Source organism: Bacillus rossius, chromosome 5 (assembly GCF_032445375.1).
Source record: "Bacillus rossius redtenbacheri isolate Brsri chromosome 5, Brsri_v3, whole genome shotgun sequence".
Lineage (NCBI taxonomy): Eukaryota > Metazoa > Arthropoda > Insecta > Phasmatodea > Bacillidae > Bacillus > Bacillus rossius.
Window position 1 is genome coordinate 79790985 of NC_086333.1, and position 19073 is coordinate 79810057.

General features: G+C 37.4%; 2 protein-coding genes across 5 annotated transcripts in view; one reads left to right on the plus strand and one right to left on the minus strand.

Annotated features, from left to right (window-relative positions):
* Positions 1 to 1800: 1800 nt before the first annotated feature.
* Positions 1801 to 18854, plus strand: LOC134532093 (mitochondrial import inner membrane translocase subunit TIM14). 4 transcript variants are annotated; one of them, XM_063368344.1, is made up of 5 exons: positions 1801 to 1899; positions 4547 to 4675; positions 9114 to 9224; positions 10421 to 10548; positions 18206 to 18854. In XM_063368344.1, the coding sequence occupies exons 1-4, from the start codon at positions 1897 to 1899 to the stop codon at positions 10529 to 10531; spliced, it is 354 nt and encodes a 117-aa protein (XP_063224414.1). In that variant the 5' UTR covers positions 1801 to 1896; the 3' UTR covers positions 10532 to 10548; positions 18206 to 18854. The 4 variants fall into 4 exon arrangements, with proteins under 4 accessions (XP_063224414.1, XP_063224413.1, XP_063224416.1 ...); XM_063368345.1 differs by having other exon boundaries at positions 1807 to 1899; positions 17553 to 18854; XM_063368343.1 differs by lacking the exon at positions 18206 to 18854 and having other exon boundaries at positions 10421 to 11446.
* Positions 11773 to 19073, minus strand: part of LOC134532092 (sorting nexin-25-like) — a 33059-nt gene continuing 25758 nt past the window's right edge. Inside the window, exons 16-18 of the mRNA XM_063368342.1 lie at positions 18311 to 18451; positions 18089 to 18227; positions 11773 to 12073 (exon numbers count right to left, since the gene is read on the minus strand). Coding sequence (XP_063224412.1) covers positions 11945 to 12073; positions 18089 to 18227; positions 18311 to 18451 — 409 coding nt within the window. The 3' untranslated portion in view covers positions 11773 to 11944. The remainder of the gene's footprint in view (positions 12074 to 18088; positions 18228 to 18310; positions 18452 to 19073) is intronic.

Consider the following 19073-nt stretch of genomic DNA (forward strand, 5'->3'; position numbering starts at 1 on the left):
AGTAATTTATAACAAATGACAATTATAAGTTTACATGTATTATAACTAAATGAAATATTTCTTTTTATATTATTAATCAAACTGTTTCTTACTGATGTGGCTTGCAGGCCGCGAATCTTTAATAAAAAAAATTAAATTCACTCAACGAGTCTTCCTTTACACGCAGAAGCCCAACGCTGCTCCAGGAAAACGTGTGTGACAATTTTTTTATTATTATTTAATTATCTAGCGCTTTCGCTAACAATCAGACCAATTTCATTATTAGTTTGAAAAAGTACCTCCTCTGGAAGTAAAGCCTGGTCCCCACCCTGCCAGTACTATTTCCCGCTGGAGGAAAGTACCCTCCTGTCATAACGAGTCATAAATAAATGAACGAGTCCAAAACCAGAAGTATCGAAAGCAAGTAACTGTCTATACAGTGTGGTGTTTGCCCTTAATTTCTTTTTTAATTACCCTTTTAAAATTATTATTCCAAGCGAGTTTTCTAGTGGCAGATTAGCCTACAGTAATAAATGGAGTAATTATGAGAAACAAATTCCATTTTGAGTTATATTTAATACACTAATTATTTACATTAAAATTTAACGACACTTTTAAGTCTTCAACCATTTATTTTTCGCTCAAAATATTTGATCAAGATAATTGCTAGGTACCTATATGTTATGTTTGTAAGTTTAAAGTAAAAATGTTTACAGGTTTCTTTGTTGGTTTGGTGCCAGGCAGCGCTGTTTTCCTCTCCTCGCACTGCCCCTCCATAGACAATCTTAATTAGGCTGTCCATCATCTACAGTGCAAAACTTCACCTCGCCATATGACCATGTCGCGAGGTTAATAATGAATGGAGATGGCCATCACCAGGGCAACTTTTTAATTCATAAGCAGCACATATGCCCGCAATCCTCAGCAAAAACTTTCTTATTAACCTAACATATATTCACAACTCGTGTAACAGCTGTGTAACAGTTAAAAATCTATTTAAAGGATAAACTGCCTCCAATTACAACCTACCTCTAGCAAGGTTGTGGCTGACCTAATTAGGTATGTAAATTACAAGTGACTAAATTATGTTATTAAATAATATAATAATTTGTCTGCCCAAGCCACATATAAGTAAAAATCAATTAGGTATAATAAAAACTCATGTTTTTAATGACATTTTAGTATCATTTACCAGGGTTGCATTAGGAACTGTCAGGGATAAAAACACTAGGGAATGGGCTTCTATGTGTTAGCCAGATGCTTAGCCTTCGAACCTAGTGACATGTTGAGGCTGTCGACCCATGCAAAAGTAAATGGATTAGATTTAGAGCTAGCCTGGCATAGTAGTATTGCCCTGGGCCATAACATGGTAGACGAGAAAGGGTTTCCTCTGGATTCTGCACATTTCCCAAAAATAGCTATGCTATCTTATCCAATCGTTACTTGGGCCGAATTAACCTTGAATCCGCGTCACCTATTAAGGACTGTTATACATTGAGCTAGCACCATGATTCAGTCAACTCAATTACCCATTCTTTGTTTGGATATGTTCCCTACATTTCTTACCACCATATGATGCTTGGTGAGGACAAACTATGACATCGAGAAGTTTTTAAATTGCATATTACTGAAGGCATACATTCCATACACAATTAATTTAATTTTGATATTTATTTACCTACGAATTATTATTTAACAATAAAAACCCAAAAATCTATTTTGTTTTCAACTCTAAGACAAGTATACGCCGCCACGAGCGCTGAACATCACTTGTCTCACGTATTTTCATTAACTAATATTAACCTACTACTAGAATTAACTAGTTGTTCTATGGTAATAGAAGCATGGAGAAACCAATGATTGACAAGTTGTTATGTGTATATTTTTAGATATTATTGCTTTATATTTATTAAGCGAATGGTATGTAAAATTATTACTTAAAATAGACAGTGTCTCGCCGATCATGTAACTTATGCAAATTTGGATGCAGGTTTTTTTATCGTGCCTTTTTTTTATTAGCATCAGCCTAAAGTATTTATGGGATTTATAGGTACGAATATTAATGAATTAATATTCTGAAAATACATCTTTAAGCATTTTCAATGTAACTAGTCTAACCAGAAATCATTTAAAATGATTTTAACATAATCTAATCAACTGTTGATAGTACTCGAATATTGGAGCTTTGTAGAACGGGGGAAAAAAGAAGAAATGTTTCCACATACTATACACATCCCTAAATTTATTCTGAAGGGATGGTTTCTTAATTCCTACTGGTTCGTGAAAAATAACAGTTTAAAGCTTACATTACAATACCTGTTTTTTCACACTGCCCCAGCTATTCATGTTTACCCGCAATAAGGTATTGTTTTGTTTATCACAACTATGGAGAATTAAAAATACGCAAATTTTTCCGTTTTTCATGTATCTCTGAATCCTGATGGCATGATCCTGTGGTACATAATGCTTGCTGTTTTAATTCAGTATGCTGTAAGGTCCTGTACTTATAAAAATATTGTATATAATAATGAATTATGATCGTAAGTTGAATTAAAAGGATTTTTTTTCAACCTTCAATCATAATTCTTTCTTATTTCCCAATTTATTTCATGGGCAGGATCTTCCGACGAACTGAACCATTCAGCAAGCATCATGTATCACAGGATCGAGGCAACAAATCATGCCATCAGAATCCAGGAATATACTGGGATACATGAAACACCAGCCATATCAAACACACAATATACAATGGCTGTAATCAAAGAACTCCTTGGAATGACTGCAAAATTCAATGTGTCAGCTACTTCAGTGCACAGCATGTATTCCTCACAGAGAATGAACAATGTTAAAAATTATATTCAAATTTTTGCCTCCCATTAACTTGCCCATTACAGTGTGACTCAAAATAGTACTACTTTAAATGCAATGTAACAAAACAAATATTTTGTAATACAATTACTTATTCTAATAAAACAACAAACATGCAATATAAGCATTAAAAATTCCTTACAATTGGAATACAATATTTCAACAAATTTCATTATTACAACATCTACATTGACTAAGGATAAAAAAAAAAAAAAAAAAAAAAAAGGTTAAAACAATGAATGTTGCCGATAGTGTGAATATGCAGGTATTGTAATGTAAGCTGTATACTGTTATTTTTTCAGAATCCAGTAGGAATTGAAAAACCTTCCTTTCAGGGTTAATTCAGGAACATCTCAAGTATATGGAAAACATATATTCCTATTTTTCGCAGGTAAACAATGAATAGCAGTGGCATCATAAAAGCACAGGTATTGTAATGTAAGATATAAAAATTAAAATTTTTCACATAATATTAGGAATTACGAAACCATCCCTTGAGAGTAAAATTAGGGACGTATGTAGTGTGTGAAAACCGTGTATTCCAATTTTTTTCTTTCCATTCTAGAAAGCAGTGATATCCGAGTATTAGCTTTTAAATCTAGTTTACATAAAATACATAACACCTGTTCAAATTGGTGGAGGTAATATTCTTATGGCGCGGCTTTTCCGTGAAGTAATAATAAAATTCTGAAAATACTTTTTTCGGACATTAGAGATGTTCCTATATTTACCCTGAAAACAGCATTTCAATATTCCTACTGGTTTAAGAGAAATCACTGTTAGGTAATAGATTACATTACAATATCTGTGCATTGACGTAGCTACTGCTATTATTTCTTTTCCTGTGTGGGTCAGTGTGTGTGATTTGGAGAACTTAGTTAAATTGTAGAAATGTCAATTTTGTACATTCGCTACATTAAAAATACTTCAAAATAATATGGATGTTTGGTTGAATTAATGTAGCTACATTAACACAGTGAAATAGTTGGAATGGTTGGTTAGGTTAGGATAGTTACATATTAAGTTGGTAATTCCTAAGTAATGAAACTGAAGAAATGGCCACGAAATAAACAGCAATGGCCCTGAATGTCACAAAATTTTAATTTCGGACAGCCCAGCCTTTTGCTAACTTGCATTTTGTTTTTTTTTGATGCCTCACTTCAGATTATAGTTGCACATATTGAACATAACAAGTTAAAGATTCAGTTAATGATAAAACTATTTCTTGTTAAGTTTATTTTGCTTATTTCATAATAAAATAACTGTGTAGGTAATATACAATAGTTGAAATGAAATCTTATTTAAAGGTTCTGAATGAGTTGTGAAATTGGTGGGCCCGGTATTCGCAACATCCTGATCTTCAACACCTTTACCGCTTGTGCTCCCCGCCTCATATTTCCTCGGAGGAACCCTAGGTGTGTGTAGCTTTTGGCCTCTTAGATTTCCTCTCTCCTCCAGTGGTAGATCGGTTACTGTTGTTTTTCCTTTGAAGACCTATCCTTTTCTTGCCCACGTTTAATTTAATTTAGTATTTAGGCTTAGATTTAGGTGTACATCTCCTTGTCTATTGTTTTATCCTACACTGGTTGTTCACTGGCCTGTAGGTTGAGGCCAGCGTTACGGCAGTGTGCGACTGTTGTCTGCCAACACCCGTGAGAGAGGGTTTGAAGCCTGGCTGAGTGGGAGGTGTTTGTCGCAGGCCGGCTCGCTGATCCTGACGGGCCTGGGGCTGGCGGCGGTGGGCTTCGCGGGCCGCTACGTGCTGCGAGTGGCCCCGGCCATGTCCCAGCGCCTCAGCGAGGCAGTCAAGTCCCTGCCCACGGGCCAGGTGCCTGCTCTCTTCCAGTCTCTTCCATCGTCATCACGTTTATTCAAGGGCTGATCCTGAAATTCTAACTAGATATCTCGTCTTAATTATCACCTGCGTGATACCCGTGATAATACAGTACTCAAGTTAATATACATATGTTGAAAACATTTGTACCATAACAACAAATGTAAGGGAGGTATCGAGTTAAAATTTTAGAAATAGCTCTTTAATAAAAGTGATGACAACGAAATCGTGTGTAATATTTTTCTCTCCATAAACTATACAACAACCAAGTGGCCCTCACCATTGTCTAAATAAGGGAATTTATTATGTTTTTATAAGTAGAAATGAGGTGTGGTCAGGTTTTTTTTTGGTATGATTTAAATATGCCTACCAGCAGTTTATCCTTTTGAAAAGTATTTGTGCCTTTGCAACATGTTTAATTAACTTAGTTTACATTTTTTTAAATTCTGTTTAATGAACCTGTTAGTTTGTTTACTTCATTGTGAAAATATTTTTTTTTTAAATTATTTTTACATATTTTTTTCTTGCTCAATAAAATTTTTTATGCATGTTTACATTTTTTGTTGTATTATCTCAGGTTTGTTTTGTTTTTGTCTGAGGGCAAGCTGATGTAATAATTTTTCCAGTTTCGTTGAAACACTCCGGACCTGCCAGTAGTTTGTTTGGTCTAGAGTGCACATTCGTGAACACTTGAAACAAAATAGTTGGATGCTGAAAAAGTATCTAATTTTCCAAAATAACTGTTACTGTGGATGATTGGTGGACTGTGGTCTAACAAATTCTAATTAAAGTTGCAAAAAGGTTTCAAGTTCGGCGTAGCACAGACCACAGCCGTGAAATTCTCTATTCATCACAGAAACATATTTTGAGCCACTGCTTGACACGATACCTCTCGGTACCTCGTACAGACGCTGGCTGACATGTCGGCCCTTCTGCGTGAGGTAAGCAAACCAGCAGAACAGCAAATCAGTAGAACATTCAGCAGCGAAGATGATGATCATGACATGTTGCAAACACACAAATACTTGTCATAAAAGGATAAATAGTAGTTGTTTAAATAAATAAAAAAAACCTAACCATAGTACTGACTTGATAACATAATACATTGTTAAATAAACTGTTTATTAAATGGGGAGGGGAGTATTCTGGGTTGTTACAACGTAACAGTTAGATACAGAGTTGGGTAAGCATGTGGTTGAAATGCTATTGCTATGCACCAGTATTGGCTGATATACTATATGTTCATTTTTTTGACGTGACAATGTCTAATAAATCGATGAACGCCGGCTGCACGCACGAAAAAGTGTCCCATTACGCACATTGTTCCGTTACGCTGTGTCCCGTTACGCTCATTGTACGCTTGCGCCGCATCTATCTCTCTTCCACTCGACTGTTCATAAAGTGAAGTGAAAAGTTAATGTGGTTTTCATTGCTTATTAGTACAACAATTTCGGCAATAAAGGTTAATTATTCTTGCATTTTAAAAATCTGATTACTGGTAGTATAATTTCAAGTATTTATTCTTTTATTATTAAAATAAAAATTATTCAATTTTATTCATAAAGGTATGCAATCATTTCATCAATGTTTTGTTATGACGTCACGTTAAACTATCGTCCGTAAACTGACTTTACAGACAACCAATTTTTTTTTAATTGGTTGGAAATAACATCACATGAGCACCTTATGTCCTGCACAGGAAGAGTAGCCATGTTCGTCGTGTGATGGTAAAACCGAAAGGTCGGTTGAAGGCTTGAAAATAAATTATGATGTAATGAGTTGGAGTGAACCAACTCAAGATATCTAGGATCTAGGGCCAGATGACAAGCCCCTGCCTCATTGTATCTAAATGTTTGCACGGAAGTTATGATAAGTGTTGTTCAACTGCAGTTGTGAGAAGCTAAACGTAAGCCGGTGTATCTTTACTGACTCCACATATACAGTAAATCTTGCTTAAAATGTTCCTGCCTATTAAGTAGTTCACAAAGTTATTCCTTTGATCACTTCCATATTTCCCTATATTAATTTTTCCCCATTCGTAACGTTTGCGTTATTAGATGCTTCCCACAGATAATGTTCAGCGTTTATGGGGGGGGGGGGGGGGGGGAAATAATGTTTGTCTTTAAAGTTTTAAACTCTGTTTATTGTAATTTTTAAAACAAAATAATTTGTACTGCACATGAAACTTTGCCGCATGCCGCACACCGTTACAAGTGAATTTTTTGACCAATCATCTGCTTGCATTCGTATAGACTGAGAGGCTGTTCCATATTCCTATTCGAGTTATACCATGTGATGAATATACAGCAAACCAGATTACCACCAGCCAATATTTGTTGACCTGTTTGCTTTTTTTTTATTTATTTGTGCTCTTTGGCTGTATCTGACAACAGAGTACGCTGAAATGAGGACATAGCTTGTGCTTAGCTCAAAAGTGTACATATGTATTAGGGATGGGTCGGTACCGGTTCTCGGTTCTCGGTTCCTACGGTTCTCAGCATTTTAACCGGCACCGAGAACCGCAGCTAAAATGTCGGTACCGGTACCGGCAGTATAGCAAAACCCTTTACGAAAATAGTCCTTCACTATAACTTAACTGCAGCATGAAATGGCTTAACTCACGTCCAAACCACAAATGAATTATTTTTTTAGACTTCCGTGAAATAATATTCATCTCTAACTATAAAATAAATAACACGTGAAAATATTTCATGTTCTCGCCACATCTGTAAACAAAGTACGTTTTACAATCAAAACATAACAGTTGAAGGTGCCGTAGATGTAGTTCATAGAGGTGTGCAACTCTGTGACGTGCCTCAGCAGAGATGTGAGAACAGAAAGACGCCATGTTTGTTTCAATTTGTTTTTAAAAATAGGCAGTTAATTGAGTCGTTAACACGTAAGTAAGGGTGACTGGTGTATTGCAAATTCCACAGAATATTTGTTTAATATAATTAATGATTGATTAAAAATTTTCAAAAATTTATAATTTTCGGCGTTATAAAATGTTATGCATTTTTTTGTGCAGTGCTTTGGAATGTAAGTTCACTGCATCTGCAGCCATCTAGTGTAATGGCTAGTAACTTTCTCATTTAGACAAACTGGATTTTTTTGAAGGGGGAAGTTACAAAATGCTTGTTGACACTTGTAAAGTATAATTATTCTGGCCAAATAGAGCAAATTGTGTAAGAAATGGCCTCAGAAGTGTGGCAGTAATTTACTGTTGACTGTGCAAACATACTGAATTCAATGTAGGCAATAAGTTTGATGGACAATTTAATATTCTAATTCTTTGAAAGTTCACCATCATTGAATTTATTTCCATTATTGTAACATTTTCTTTTTATTCCTATGTTTTAAAGGAGGGTTTAATTAATATAGTAAATTTTAGTTTTATTAAGGTTGGTGTGTTTACTGTAGCTTGAAAACTATACTAAACCTTTTAATTTGCTTTGATAGCCTCTTTAAAGACTGAATCATTATGCCAATGCATTTCTTTGTAAGCATACAATAAAAAACATTGAGGACAGAACAATACAAACAAATTATTATTTTCAGTGTTATAAACAGTAAATTGTTGAAGATGTAAGTCTGGACACAGGCTTTTTAGTGCTTTTTTGTAGCCAAAACAATAAATAGTTTATTACTTAAAACACCATATAATTAATGTGTGAATAATATTTATTTTATTTTTTTAAGTCAGAACCGAGGAACCGAGAACCGATTTTTAAGAACCGGTACCGAACCGAGAACCGGGAAAAAACAGGAATTGACCCATCACTAGTACATATAAATCCATTTGTTTTCATTTGCCTACAGGATTGTCATCTTACAAAGTTTTTCTTCATCCTGAATGCTTATTTCTCTACGTACTCAGTGGATGTGTAGATGTGTACTGGAAGTGAGTTTCGTGGCCAGTGGTGTTGCCAGTGTGCAGTGCCAGCAGTGACATAACCAGCCTAGTCTCCACCCGGGGCAAGATCTCATCTCAGAACCAACCAAACCACAACCTTTCCGGAAAACACCTCGTTTCGACAACATATATATTAATTCTACTATTCCTAATATTTTTGCTTCAACTTGGATGATAAATAGATTTATTTGCAGTCATTTCATTTTCAATACATCGCAAGTCTGACATTACGTGAAAAATACGAGTTTTTAAATATTTGATGATAATACACGTATGTATATTTCAGTACAAATAATTCAGTTCATCTGGCCTCCAACATTTTTTTTTTGTGATCTAACACTACAATAGTATTCAAGTAAATATCTATAGTGAAACCCACTCTGCCAGTGTAAAATGCGGTGCCTTGGCGTCTGCCCCCCTCGGCGGTCGTTGAAGGCGGCCACACTGCAGTAAGCAGGACAGTGAATGAAGGTGTACTCCCGAGGAAGGTCCCGCACAGCAGGTGTGCCCGCGTTGCAGAGCTTCGCCAGCAGCAAGTACTACCGGGGCGGGTTCGAGCCCAAGATGACGAAGCGCGAGGCCAGTCTCATCCTGGGCGTGTCCCCGTCAGCAAGCAAGCTCAAAGTAAGAGTGAGTACTCGAGCCAGCTGTCTCTGTTGGCAGGTGGGAGTGGTCAGTTGAAAATAATGCTATCAGGAACTTCACAATGGTTCAGAAGGTTAGATATGAGCCAGCGTGTGAATATAAAAATATTAAGTTGACAAGGATTACAGGCTGCAAGTAAAATCACAAATTGTGTTTCTGAAAAGGGAAAGCAGCAGTAAAGATAGTTGCGGATAGATTCAAAATAAAATTTGCTTAAACTGAAGCTAGTGAAAGTGTAGGTTTAGATGAGATCTTTTCTAAGGTTATAGGTGGCAGTTATAAACAGCTGAGAGATTAAGCAATAGTCACCTCATTTCTATATATTTGTTTTAAAATAAATTGTCAATAAATGGATAATTTTATAATAGATAAATTAAAGTTTTTTATATATAATTTTTGTAATTTGATCATTGTTTGTTACAATTTTATACAACAAAACTGGCTGAAGTTGTTCCCACGTAATAAGTTTTCCCGCTTAAGTTCACAAAATTATTCCCGTAATCGCTACCATATATCCCTTATGTTAATTTTTCCCATTCTTAACCTTTCAGTTAATAGATGCTTCTTGCATATAACATTCAGCGTTTGAGGGAGAAAAAAACTTTATCTTTAAACTTTTAAACTTTATTTATCATTAATTTTTAAAAAAATTACATATTTCCAAACAGTAACAAAATGATTTGTACTGCGCATGACTGTCGAAACCTTTGGCACACACCCCACGCTGTTACCAATGTATTTTTCAACCAATCATCTATCTGCTTGCATTTGTATATACTGAAAGGCTATTTAATTTTCCCTATTTGAGTTAGGTATACCAAGTGACGAATACACAGCAAACCAGATTACCACCAGCCAATATTCGTTGACCTGTTTGCTTTTTTTATTATTATTTTTTGCAAGCAAACAGTACTTATTACTCGCAAATAAAAGGTTTTAGTTTGCGATCTTTTTGGGGGTGATTAATAAAGTATGTAAAATTTGTTTTTTTTAATTTTTAAAGGTCTACTGTAAAATTATAAAGTTTCAAGTGATTTGGAAGTTTTTTTAAACTTGAAAGGTCAACCTTCATGATTTATGTTAAAGTTGTTAGTTAGCCTTTGCAAATATAGCTGGGGTTGGTGAGACGTGTGGTGCTGGGGTTGGCAATGGAGTGAGGTGTGCGTTGCTGCGGTTGGCAGGAGGCGCATCGCAGAGTGATGCTGCTGAACCATCCTGACCGCGGAGGCTCGCCCTACCTCGCCTCCAAGATCAACGAAGCCAAGGACCTTCTCGACAGCAGCAAATCCTAGCGGTGCTCCGTGCTACTGTAAATATAATACTCCTTATAGTGAACATTATAGTATATAGTACTGGTACAGCAAAATGTATCAAGACATCAAATATTATGAAGTTAGTTGTATTTATTAAATAAACAAAGATTTTGTTATATATTCTTAGAATTGTAACAGTATGTTGCTATTAACTGAGGAACAAATAGCAAAGCAACTGTAAGTTAAAATATTAGGAAAAGTATTTTAGTCAACTCACCATTCTATTAATTCATCCAATATCCACTTTAGGAAAGAAGATTGCTATCCTCGCTCTACAATGTCTTTCTTCCAATCTCTTCATTAGTACCACTGCGATTCCCAACCTGATCACACCCTCGTAATGGCACAGTTTTTGTAGGGGAAAAAAAATAGGGGTTGCTGTTATAACATTGCTGTTCCTTCAAAAACCCCTACCAGAAAGGAAATATTGGGCAATAAGTGCCAAAGGAAAGAAAGAAATGTACCCCTTTGATATTGTTGAAGCAACTGAACTCTGATGATTTCCGAATTGTTTTATGAATGAAAGAAAAATGTTTTATGGAATTTCTAATAATGGTATAGCTGTTCATACAAACAATATGCTAGAAAATGAACTATGTAATCAAAATCAACGCCCCTAGGAAGTAAAGTCCTAAGTCGGCTAGTTACAACTGGGATTGACTGTATTTGATTTTACAATATGAAGTTGCAGACTACAAACTAATTTACCTAGACATGTTGAATACAGTTAAATACATTAACCAGTGCCAATGTGTAGATTTAGTGTTCTGGTGTACTTCCATTTTGATTTTGCATACAGTTCTATTTGAACAATCTACATTTATAGTGTAACAGTGATTGTAAACCTAAATGCATGTAAAGTGTAAAGTAAAAGGTTTAACATTTTTAACTTCACAGTTGAGAAACGTATTGGAATAGTAAGGTATTTAAATTTTTTTGTTGTAATTATTGAATTTTAGGTAGCAAACACTAGCATGAAATCCATAATTGGCGAAACATTATATACAAAATACATGTTCCTTATCCTTATGTGGGAAAAGACGGTACTAAATTTGGTGTTAAAGGCGGGAAAACATTCATAATTCATGAAACGTTACATACATGATATGTTACATTATTATGTAGAAAATGTCGGTACTTAAATATAAATAAGCTGGGGAACATTGTAACTGGGTTTCACTGTAGTTGCATCAGTGTTTACTTGAAATAAGACACGGCAGTTGGAATATATACTAATACTTTATTCTCTTTGGTCGTGCTCCTGGGACAGGTGAGGCTTGTAAATGCACAATGGCAAACATGTAATATAATCTATATTAGCATATATGTACAGACACAAACAGCTTGTTGGAATGTGTACAGCAGCGGAACATGGAACACTTAGCAGCATGTCTAGGACACTTGCGGCGGGGTGTGGGTGGTCTCTGCGATGGCGGGGAGCTCTACTGGGGCCTCCTCGCGACCCGTGGGGCGTGACTTCATCTCGGGACACAGCTCGTACAGCACCACCTCCAGAAGGTCCTGCAATCATGCCAACAGTTGCTTGTACAGTACTGCTGAGCAGTGCAAACACTCTTTAGTTGAGACCTTCCACTTTTCAACACCACCACTAAGGTTCTGTGTGGACATCACTAAAACAGACAGCCACCCCATTCCACGTATCGATGATTTTTAGTGCAGGTGAGCCGAAGATATGCTCTGAACTCTACCATCACATAAATATTGTTACAAAACGTAAGCAGGGCCGCGGCGCGCGCGAGTTCAGAGCTGGCTGGCGGCCCTGCACGGCCACTGACGTCACATGGCCGCTGCAAAGTGAGATATGCCGCGTGCGCCTGGTGGATTTGGATTACAAGGGTCGTCGCTTCCCCCCTCCGCTCCCCCGCCGTTACCTGACACCTGGCAGCTGCCGACACCTTTCTCAATAAATCCGGCATTGGGTGAGTGAGGGATGACTCAACTGGTCCCAGCCACGCTCGTGACTTCTAGAAGTGACGCCTGGGTCTATATAAGCCCAGGACGCCAGCCTATGAAAAAAGTTTCCCGCCGCAATAGTACTGCAGGTGCGGCGGTAATCCGGGGCGATAGTCCGGGAGATAGTGTCGCGAGTTAGCGGAGTTCTGGGGCGAGAGAGAGTGCACGATAGTGTCGCAGGTGTCCGGTAGTCCGGGCGATAGTGCAGCAGGTGCGGCAGAGTTCCTGGGCAAGGAGTTCCTTGGCGATCGAGTTTCTCAGTGATAGTTGGGTGGTGATAGTGCCGCGGGTGCGGCGAGAGTCCCGAGCGAAGCGTCGAGTGGATCCTTGGCGAAGGAAAGTGTGACGGCTGCAATGGAGGCCCACGAAGGGTGATGCGATGAGAGTTGCGCCAAAGGTGCGGCACAGCAAGGTGTGCAGTGTGTAAAAACCGAGTGACTGGGGAATAAACATTTTTAAGGTTAATTGATTATTAGGAACTGTAGAAGATTATTTGTTAGTGATGTAAATATTGACATGCATGGTGTCAATAGTTATAAATATTTTATTGACATACAGGCTGTATCAAAATTCATGTTACAATGCTTAAGGGTAGAAAGCTCTTATTATTTGCAACCATTTTTGCCAGTAAACATGTTGCCGGAAATGCGTAGTTAAGCCCCTGTAGCCCCAGAAAGAGTCAGCGTAGGCAACCCGTTGGGCTTTGTGCGAGACAGACGATGCTGTGGTGAATTACGTGTTTACGACGCCGGGCAGCGCTTGAGAGGACTGTACGATGTCGAATGCTGACCCCCGCCTCTTTTTACTTCCGTTGATGGCGCCCTCACTTTTTTTTCTTTTTTCGTGCCGTGCCATAGCACTGCACAGCGTGACGTCGCAGTGTGTTTTGATATCACTGGTGGTCTGTCGTTGACTGTTCTGTCGTACAAGCAAACTCGTGGTGTCATTTCTTTTGCTGTGGTTCTGAAACGGGCGACATTTTATTGGAGCTCAATGGAGTACACGTTTAGTGAGTACACGGACATGCTGCTTGTTAACGGGGAAGCTAGACAAAATGGACGAGCCGCCCGTCTGTACGAAGAACGATATCTGGGTCGTAGGATTCCAGCTCACACCATGTTTGCAAGACTTACTCAGCGAATGCGTGATACTGGTATATGTGCCGTCACAAGACCAAATGCTGGTTCTCCATGCAGGGTTCGTACTCCCAGTTTTGAAGATGTACTTCAGAGATTTGAGGAAAGTCCGGATACAAGCATAAGGTTCCGATATGGACGCTGACAAAATGGCTGTTTGGCGAGTTCTTCAGGAGCAACTCTTGTACCCGTACCACTTTCAAAAAGTGCAACACATGGGTCCGGCGGACTATCCTCTTCGCATGACCTTTTCTCGTTGGTACATTCAAAGAGTATTGAGGAACCAGAGTTAGCTGTTTTATTCAGCAATTAAGCCAAGACGCTATTCTCAATTCTCACAACAGTCATGTTTGGAATGATGTCAATCCGCATGCAACGTGTGTTACAGCTCGCCAGGAACATTTTTCAGTTAATGTGTGGGCCGGTATTGTTGACGGCGTACTCATCGGGCCTTTTTTTCTTCCGCCACGACTTACCGGCGCCGGATACCTCCACTTCCTTCAGAACGAACTACCAGGTCTTCTTGAAGAGGTTCCATTGCATGTCCGACGTGTGATGTGGTACCAACATGACGGGCACCACCTCATTTATCCCTGCAAGTGTGAGAGTATTTAAACCAAACATTTCCAAACCGATGGATAGGACGAGCGGGCTCTGTCGAATGGCCGTCAAGGTCACCGGACCTAACCTCGTTAGATTTATTTCTGTGGGGTTACGTAAAAGGGCTTATCTACGCTATGCCAGTAGAAACGGTAGAAGAGCTTACACAGCGAATCATTGAAGCGTTCAAAATCATAAGGTGGACCCATAAATGCTCCAGCGTATCCATGAAAACATGATTCGCCGTTGCCACCTCTGTGTCGCTCAAGGTGGGCGTGTTTTTGAGCCGTTGCTTTAGGCTGTCACGTGTTAAAACGTATGCAACAATTTCAATGTTGTGAAACAAAGCCGAAGCTGTGATTGATTTCAGAGTGAACTTAAAATCTGTGCCACGATTAAAAAGGTTATTGGTTATTTCTCTACTCGAACGCCTGCACATCCACAACATAACACTGTACAACGGGTTGCTTATGCTGACTCTCTTTCTGGGGCTACAGGGGCTTAACTACGTGTTTCCGGCAACATGTTTATTGGCAAAAATGGTTGCAAATAATAAGAGCTTTCTACCCTCAAGCGTTGTAAAATGAATTTTGATAAATCCTGTATATGAGTAGAAGGATTATCATTTCGATAATATCTTAAAAAGCACCCCATGCTTTTTTTTTTAATAAAATAAATTTTTTCTTGTATGCACTATTATTAATTTATATTTATTAAAAAAATTTACACTATTCTTAATTCAAATTTATTAAAGTTATTTTCTATTTTGGTTTTCTAGAGTGTTTTTTAGTTTTTTTTAAACTATTATTTTTCTTAAAGATTATGATTCATTGTTATATCACAAGTTTTTGTAATGTTCAGGATCCTTCTATGTGTTAAAATAAAACAGCAAGCATCATGTCATCAGGATATCAAGGAATGAACTTGGATACGTGATACGGAACATTTATTATTTGAATTATTTCAGGCCCGCCCAAAATACTAAAACCTTGATGTAGCATACCTAATAAATTTGTCATATACTACCATTCACTGGTGAAGTTAGGTCATTTGTGTAAATTAACCTCCCCACCCCCTTTTTTATAATGGAACGTCATAGTCAAAATCAAGAACAATAAGTGATGTTTTAAACATGCAACAAGAATTCAAAGTTATTTTTCCCTCCGTTGTTGTCTTGTTAAACATTAACGGAAAATCACAAACAATTTAAAACACGGCATATTAGCTGCTTACTTGTTGTATATATCCATGATGAAACTGACATTGCAACTCAAAAATACATACAAAAAAGTAAATAATAGGTTAAGATTCTGGATGAAATTAGCAAACATTGTGTTTATAATATTGCTAAACTAATATACATTTACCTGGATGCTGTTAGTAAAAACTTGTGAATTACTAGGGTTTAAATATGTAAATATGAGCTCATTGAAACACTAATTTGGGAGTACAGCATTAAAAAAAAAAAAGTCACATTCGTTGTAAAACACATTGCAATCAATTTCATGTTGTTTTGTGGTTCAAAAAAATTTTCTGGGCCAATTGTGGAGTAACAAGTTGTGGAAAATAAGGTGAAAAGGAAGTGAAATAAAAGGTTGGTTGATTAGTTAAATTAGGTTAGTTGCATAATTAAGAAACAATTATTTCATAATTTAAATACTTTAGCAAACATTTTCCATATAATTGTTGTAACTGACTTAACCAACCTTTCACTTTAGTCTTATTTGTCTAATTTTTTAGCGGTATTCTAATTCTCATTCATACTCTTCAATTTCAATATTCATATTCACGAATAATTAAGTCCCACTAAAATCTTAAATGTGAAAATATAATGAATTTTGTTATGAATATGTGCATAAAAAACTGTATTAAAGAAGGGTTAATTTTTAAAGAGCTATTAAGATTCACCTGTGGTTATTACTTTATTTATTTTTTTAAATTGACATGTCTTAAGTACTTACCGTATATACCCGAATATAAGACGACTCCCAAACTACAGCCTCATGTTTTCAGGAAAAAAAAATTATTGTATTAAACACATGCCAACAAATTAGATATAAAATTGAAAATATGAATGTTACAAAGGATTTCAACCACCACTTATGAAATACTGTTAACGGTTTATGTACAAACAGAAATAAATACCTAAATGGCTGCTACTTTAACTGTTGGAAACTGTTATAGAGTATCATTATGCTGATGCATCATCTTCATTGTTGTCATCTTCACTACTGTCGACTTCAGCTTCAATTGCATCTTCTTCCCACATGACACTATCTTCACTGCCATTCAATGCATTAGAAATGCAACATTTCTTGAAGCTTTTGATGATCACTTCCGATGAGATTGTCTCCCATGCAGCCTTAATCCACTGACACAAGACTGTTATACTTGGTTTTCTGATTTTGCCTGTTGGTGTTAGAGCATGGTTGCCTGCCAAGAGCCATTCAGAGTACAGCACTTTTAGACGGTCTTTAAATGGTTTATTGACACACACATCTAATACCTGCAGCTTTGAAGTCATGACTCCAGGAATAATAACAAGGTCGGTGTTCATACCTTTAATACATGATTTCACCTCTGGCGTTAAATGTTCTTTGAATGCATCTAACACTAACATCTTTCTTCTTTAAAAGTGCCCCAGGCCTTCTATCCCAAACTGCCTTTAACCAGTCTTGCATGCATTACCCAGAAGGCAATTTTTCTTTTGGCATAGTTTTACAGTTAAGAATGACAAAAGGGAACCATTTTCTACCATCAGCTAACACTGTAATCATCACTGTTATCCTCATTTTCTCATTGCCACTTGTCTTCACATTAACTGTTTTAGTTCCAACAGCATCCACTGAATAATTTGAAGGCATATCAAAATATACAGGGGTTTCATCAGCATTTAAAATGTAAATAACATAACTCGCGGAACCGTTCGTCTAACTTAAAAAAATAATCACAGCAAAGAAGTACTGTATAACCTACATTAATGTTTTTGTACAAGAAAATAGTTGATAAGATGGGCGCCATCTTGTGCTATAGAACATTCTAAAAACATCGGTCATAACATGTGCAGCCAGTAACTACTGCACAACCTGAAAACATTTACCTAAAATAAGTATGTTTACCTAAAAATCAATGTATCTGAATATAAGGCGACCCCTTTGTTTTGAATTATAAATTATGGTAAAAAATTTTATCTTATATTTGGGTAAATACGGTAATATTAAATTGGTTTAGTGTTCGGGTATCACGTACCCACACATTTCTACTAGTAATGAAACAACTGTTTGAAAGAGGTTGTTACGGCAGTGCACCCTGCAGGCTGCGACTGCGTCTCGTGGAAGGGATCCTCGCTCGAACCATCTTGGGGCCAGTTAATGCTGTGAAATAAAAATTAAAAAAAAAAGCATATTTCCATTTGTTGCATGACAGGTAATGACAACCCCCTACCCCAAGCGGTGCTAAATTTTGGAGAGAGAAAAAAAAAGGGGGGGGGGGGGGGGTTTGTAAAGTCGGATTAAGGACGATAATTATACGTGATAACGCCACAAGAAAACATTGATGAAAAAAAAATTGCATACTTTTTTAATTTTCAAATATTATTTAGTTTTTTTTTGCAAATTTAATTTAAATAATTTGTTTAAAAATAATCACAAACAATTAGTTTTAAAAAAAGCCCCTTGACCTGTTCGATATTATAGAAGATTTTCTTGCACGGTGGTTGGCCAATTCTTGCACGCACAAGACGTTATCACGCCAAAAAAAAAAGACACGATGCAACTGAAACATAAAAGTTATTGACTATCAACGCCGCCACGAGGGAGGCACTCACGTAGAAGAGCTGCTTGTTGAGTGGCTGGTCCTGCAGCGTGAGAAACACCTTGGTCGCCCCTCGCCGCGCGCTCTGCTGTCCCAGTAGGCCGCTCAGCACCTCCGGGATGTTGGCCAGGAGCAGCTCCCGGGCCTCCTCCCTGCAGCACACACGCCGTGCCGCGCCACGCCCTTGTCACACCTGGCCGCCGTGCAGCTCCGCGAGCCCCGCGTCAGCCGTTACCTGGTGCCGTCCTTCTGCTGCTGCGACCGCGGCGGGGAGTGCACCAGCTGGCCGTTGGGCCACCACGACTTGATGAACTTCTTGATGTAGAAGTACATCATCTGCTCCGACAGCAGCCACTCCACCGTCTCGTGCACCTGCCTGCACGCCACAGCTCTCACCACTGATCACGGCACATTAAACTAACTACAGTAAACTCCCTATTATCCGCGCATGCTACGAAAAAATACAGCACATATGTAAAACTGTATTTTATTAGAAGTGAGCAAATTTGAACTCTACTGACGAGTGTATTGTGTGCAGTATACAGTAAAACACCACAGGCCTTCTCGGAACTCACGCAGTAGGATGGCATGCATTGCTATTTTTGTCTCTGTCGCACTTTGTTTCTAGTCTTATGGTTGAGCACTTTTATGTTACATTACTGAAATGTATTGTATGTTAATTATTCAGTAAAATACTAAAATTTTAGCATCATTTAAAAATTTTTTGCTGTTAATTGTAACTTTTACTGTACATAAAAGTATATATTTTTAAGTTGAAATTAATGTTTCCTTTTTTGTTTCCCATTTTCGGCTCTTTTGCAGATCATCCACGATTTACACTATCCGTGGTTGGCCCTGCTTAATTTCACAGATAATCGGGAGTGTACTGTAATTTCATCATGAAATTTATCATTTTGCTATAATAAAAATAACTATTGTAGTTTTAAGGTAATGCATAAAAGAATTTAGGCTGAGTCACAAAAGAATTTTGCTTGTCT

Bases quoted from the DNA above. Each gene is read 5' to 3' on its own strand.
- LOC134532093 (XM_063368344.1), top strand. The intron at 4,676-9,113 runs GTGCCTGCTCTC...CCCGCGTTGCAG, and splicing joins AGTCCCTGCCCACGGGCCAG to AGCTTCGCCAGCAGCAAGTA. The intron at 9,225-10,420 runs GTGAGTACTCGA...TGCGGTTGGCAG, and splicing joins CAAGCAAGCTCAAAGTAAGA to GAGGCGCATCGCAGAGTGAT.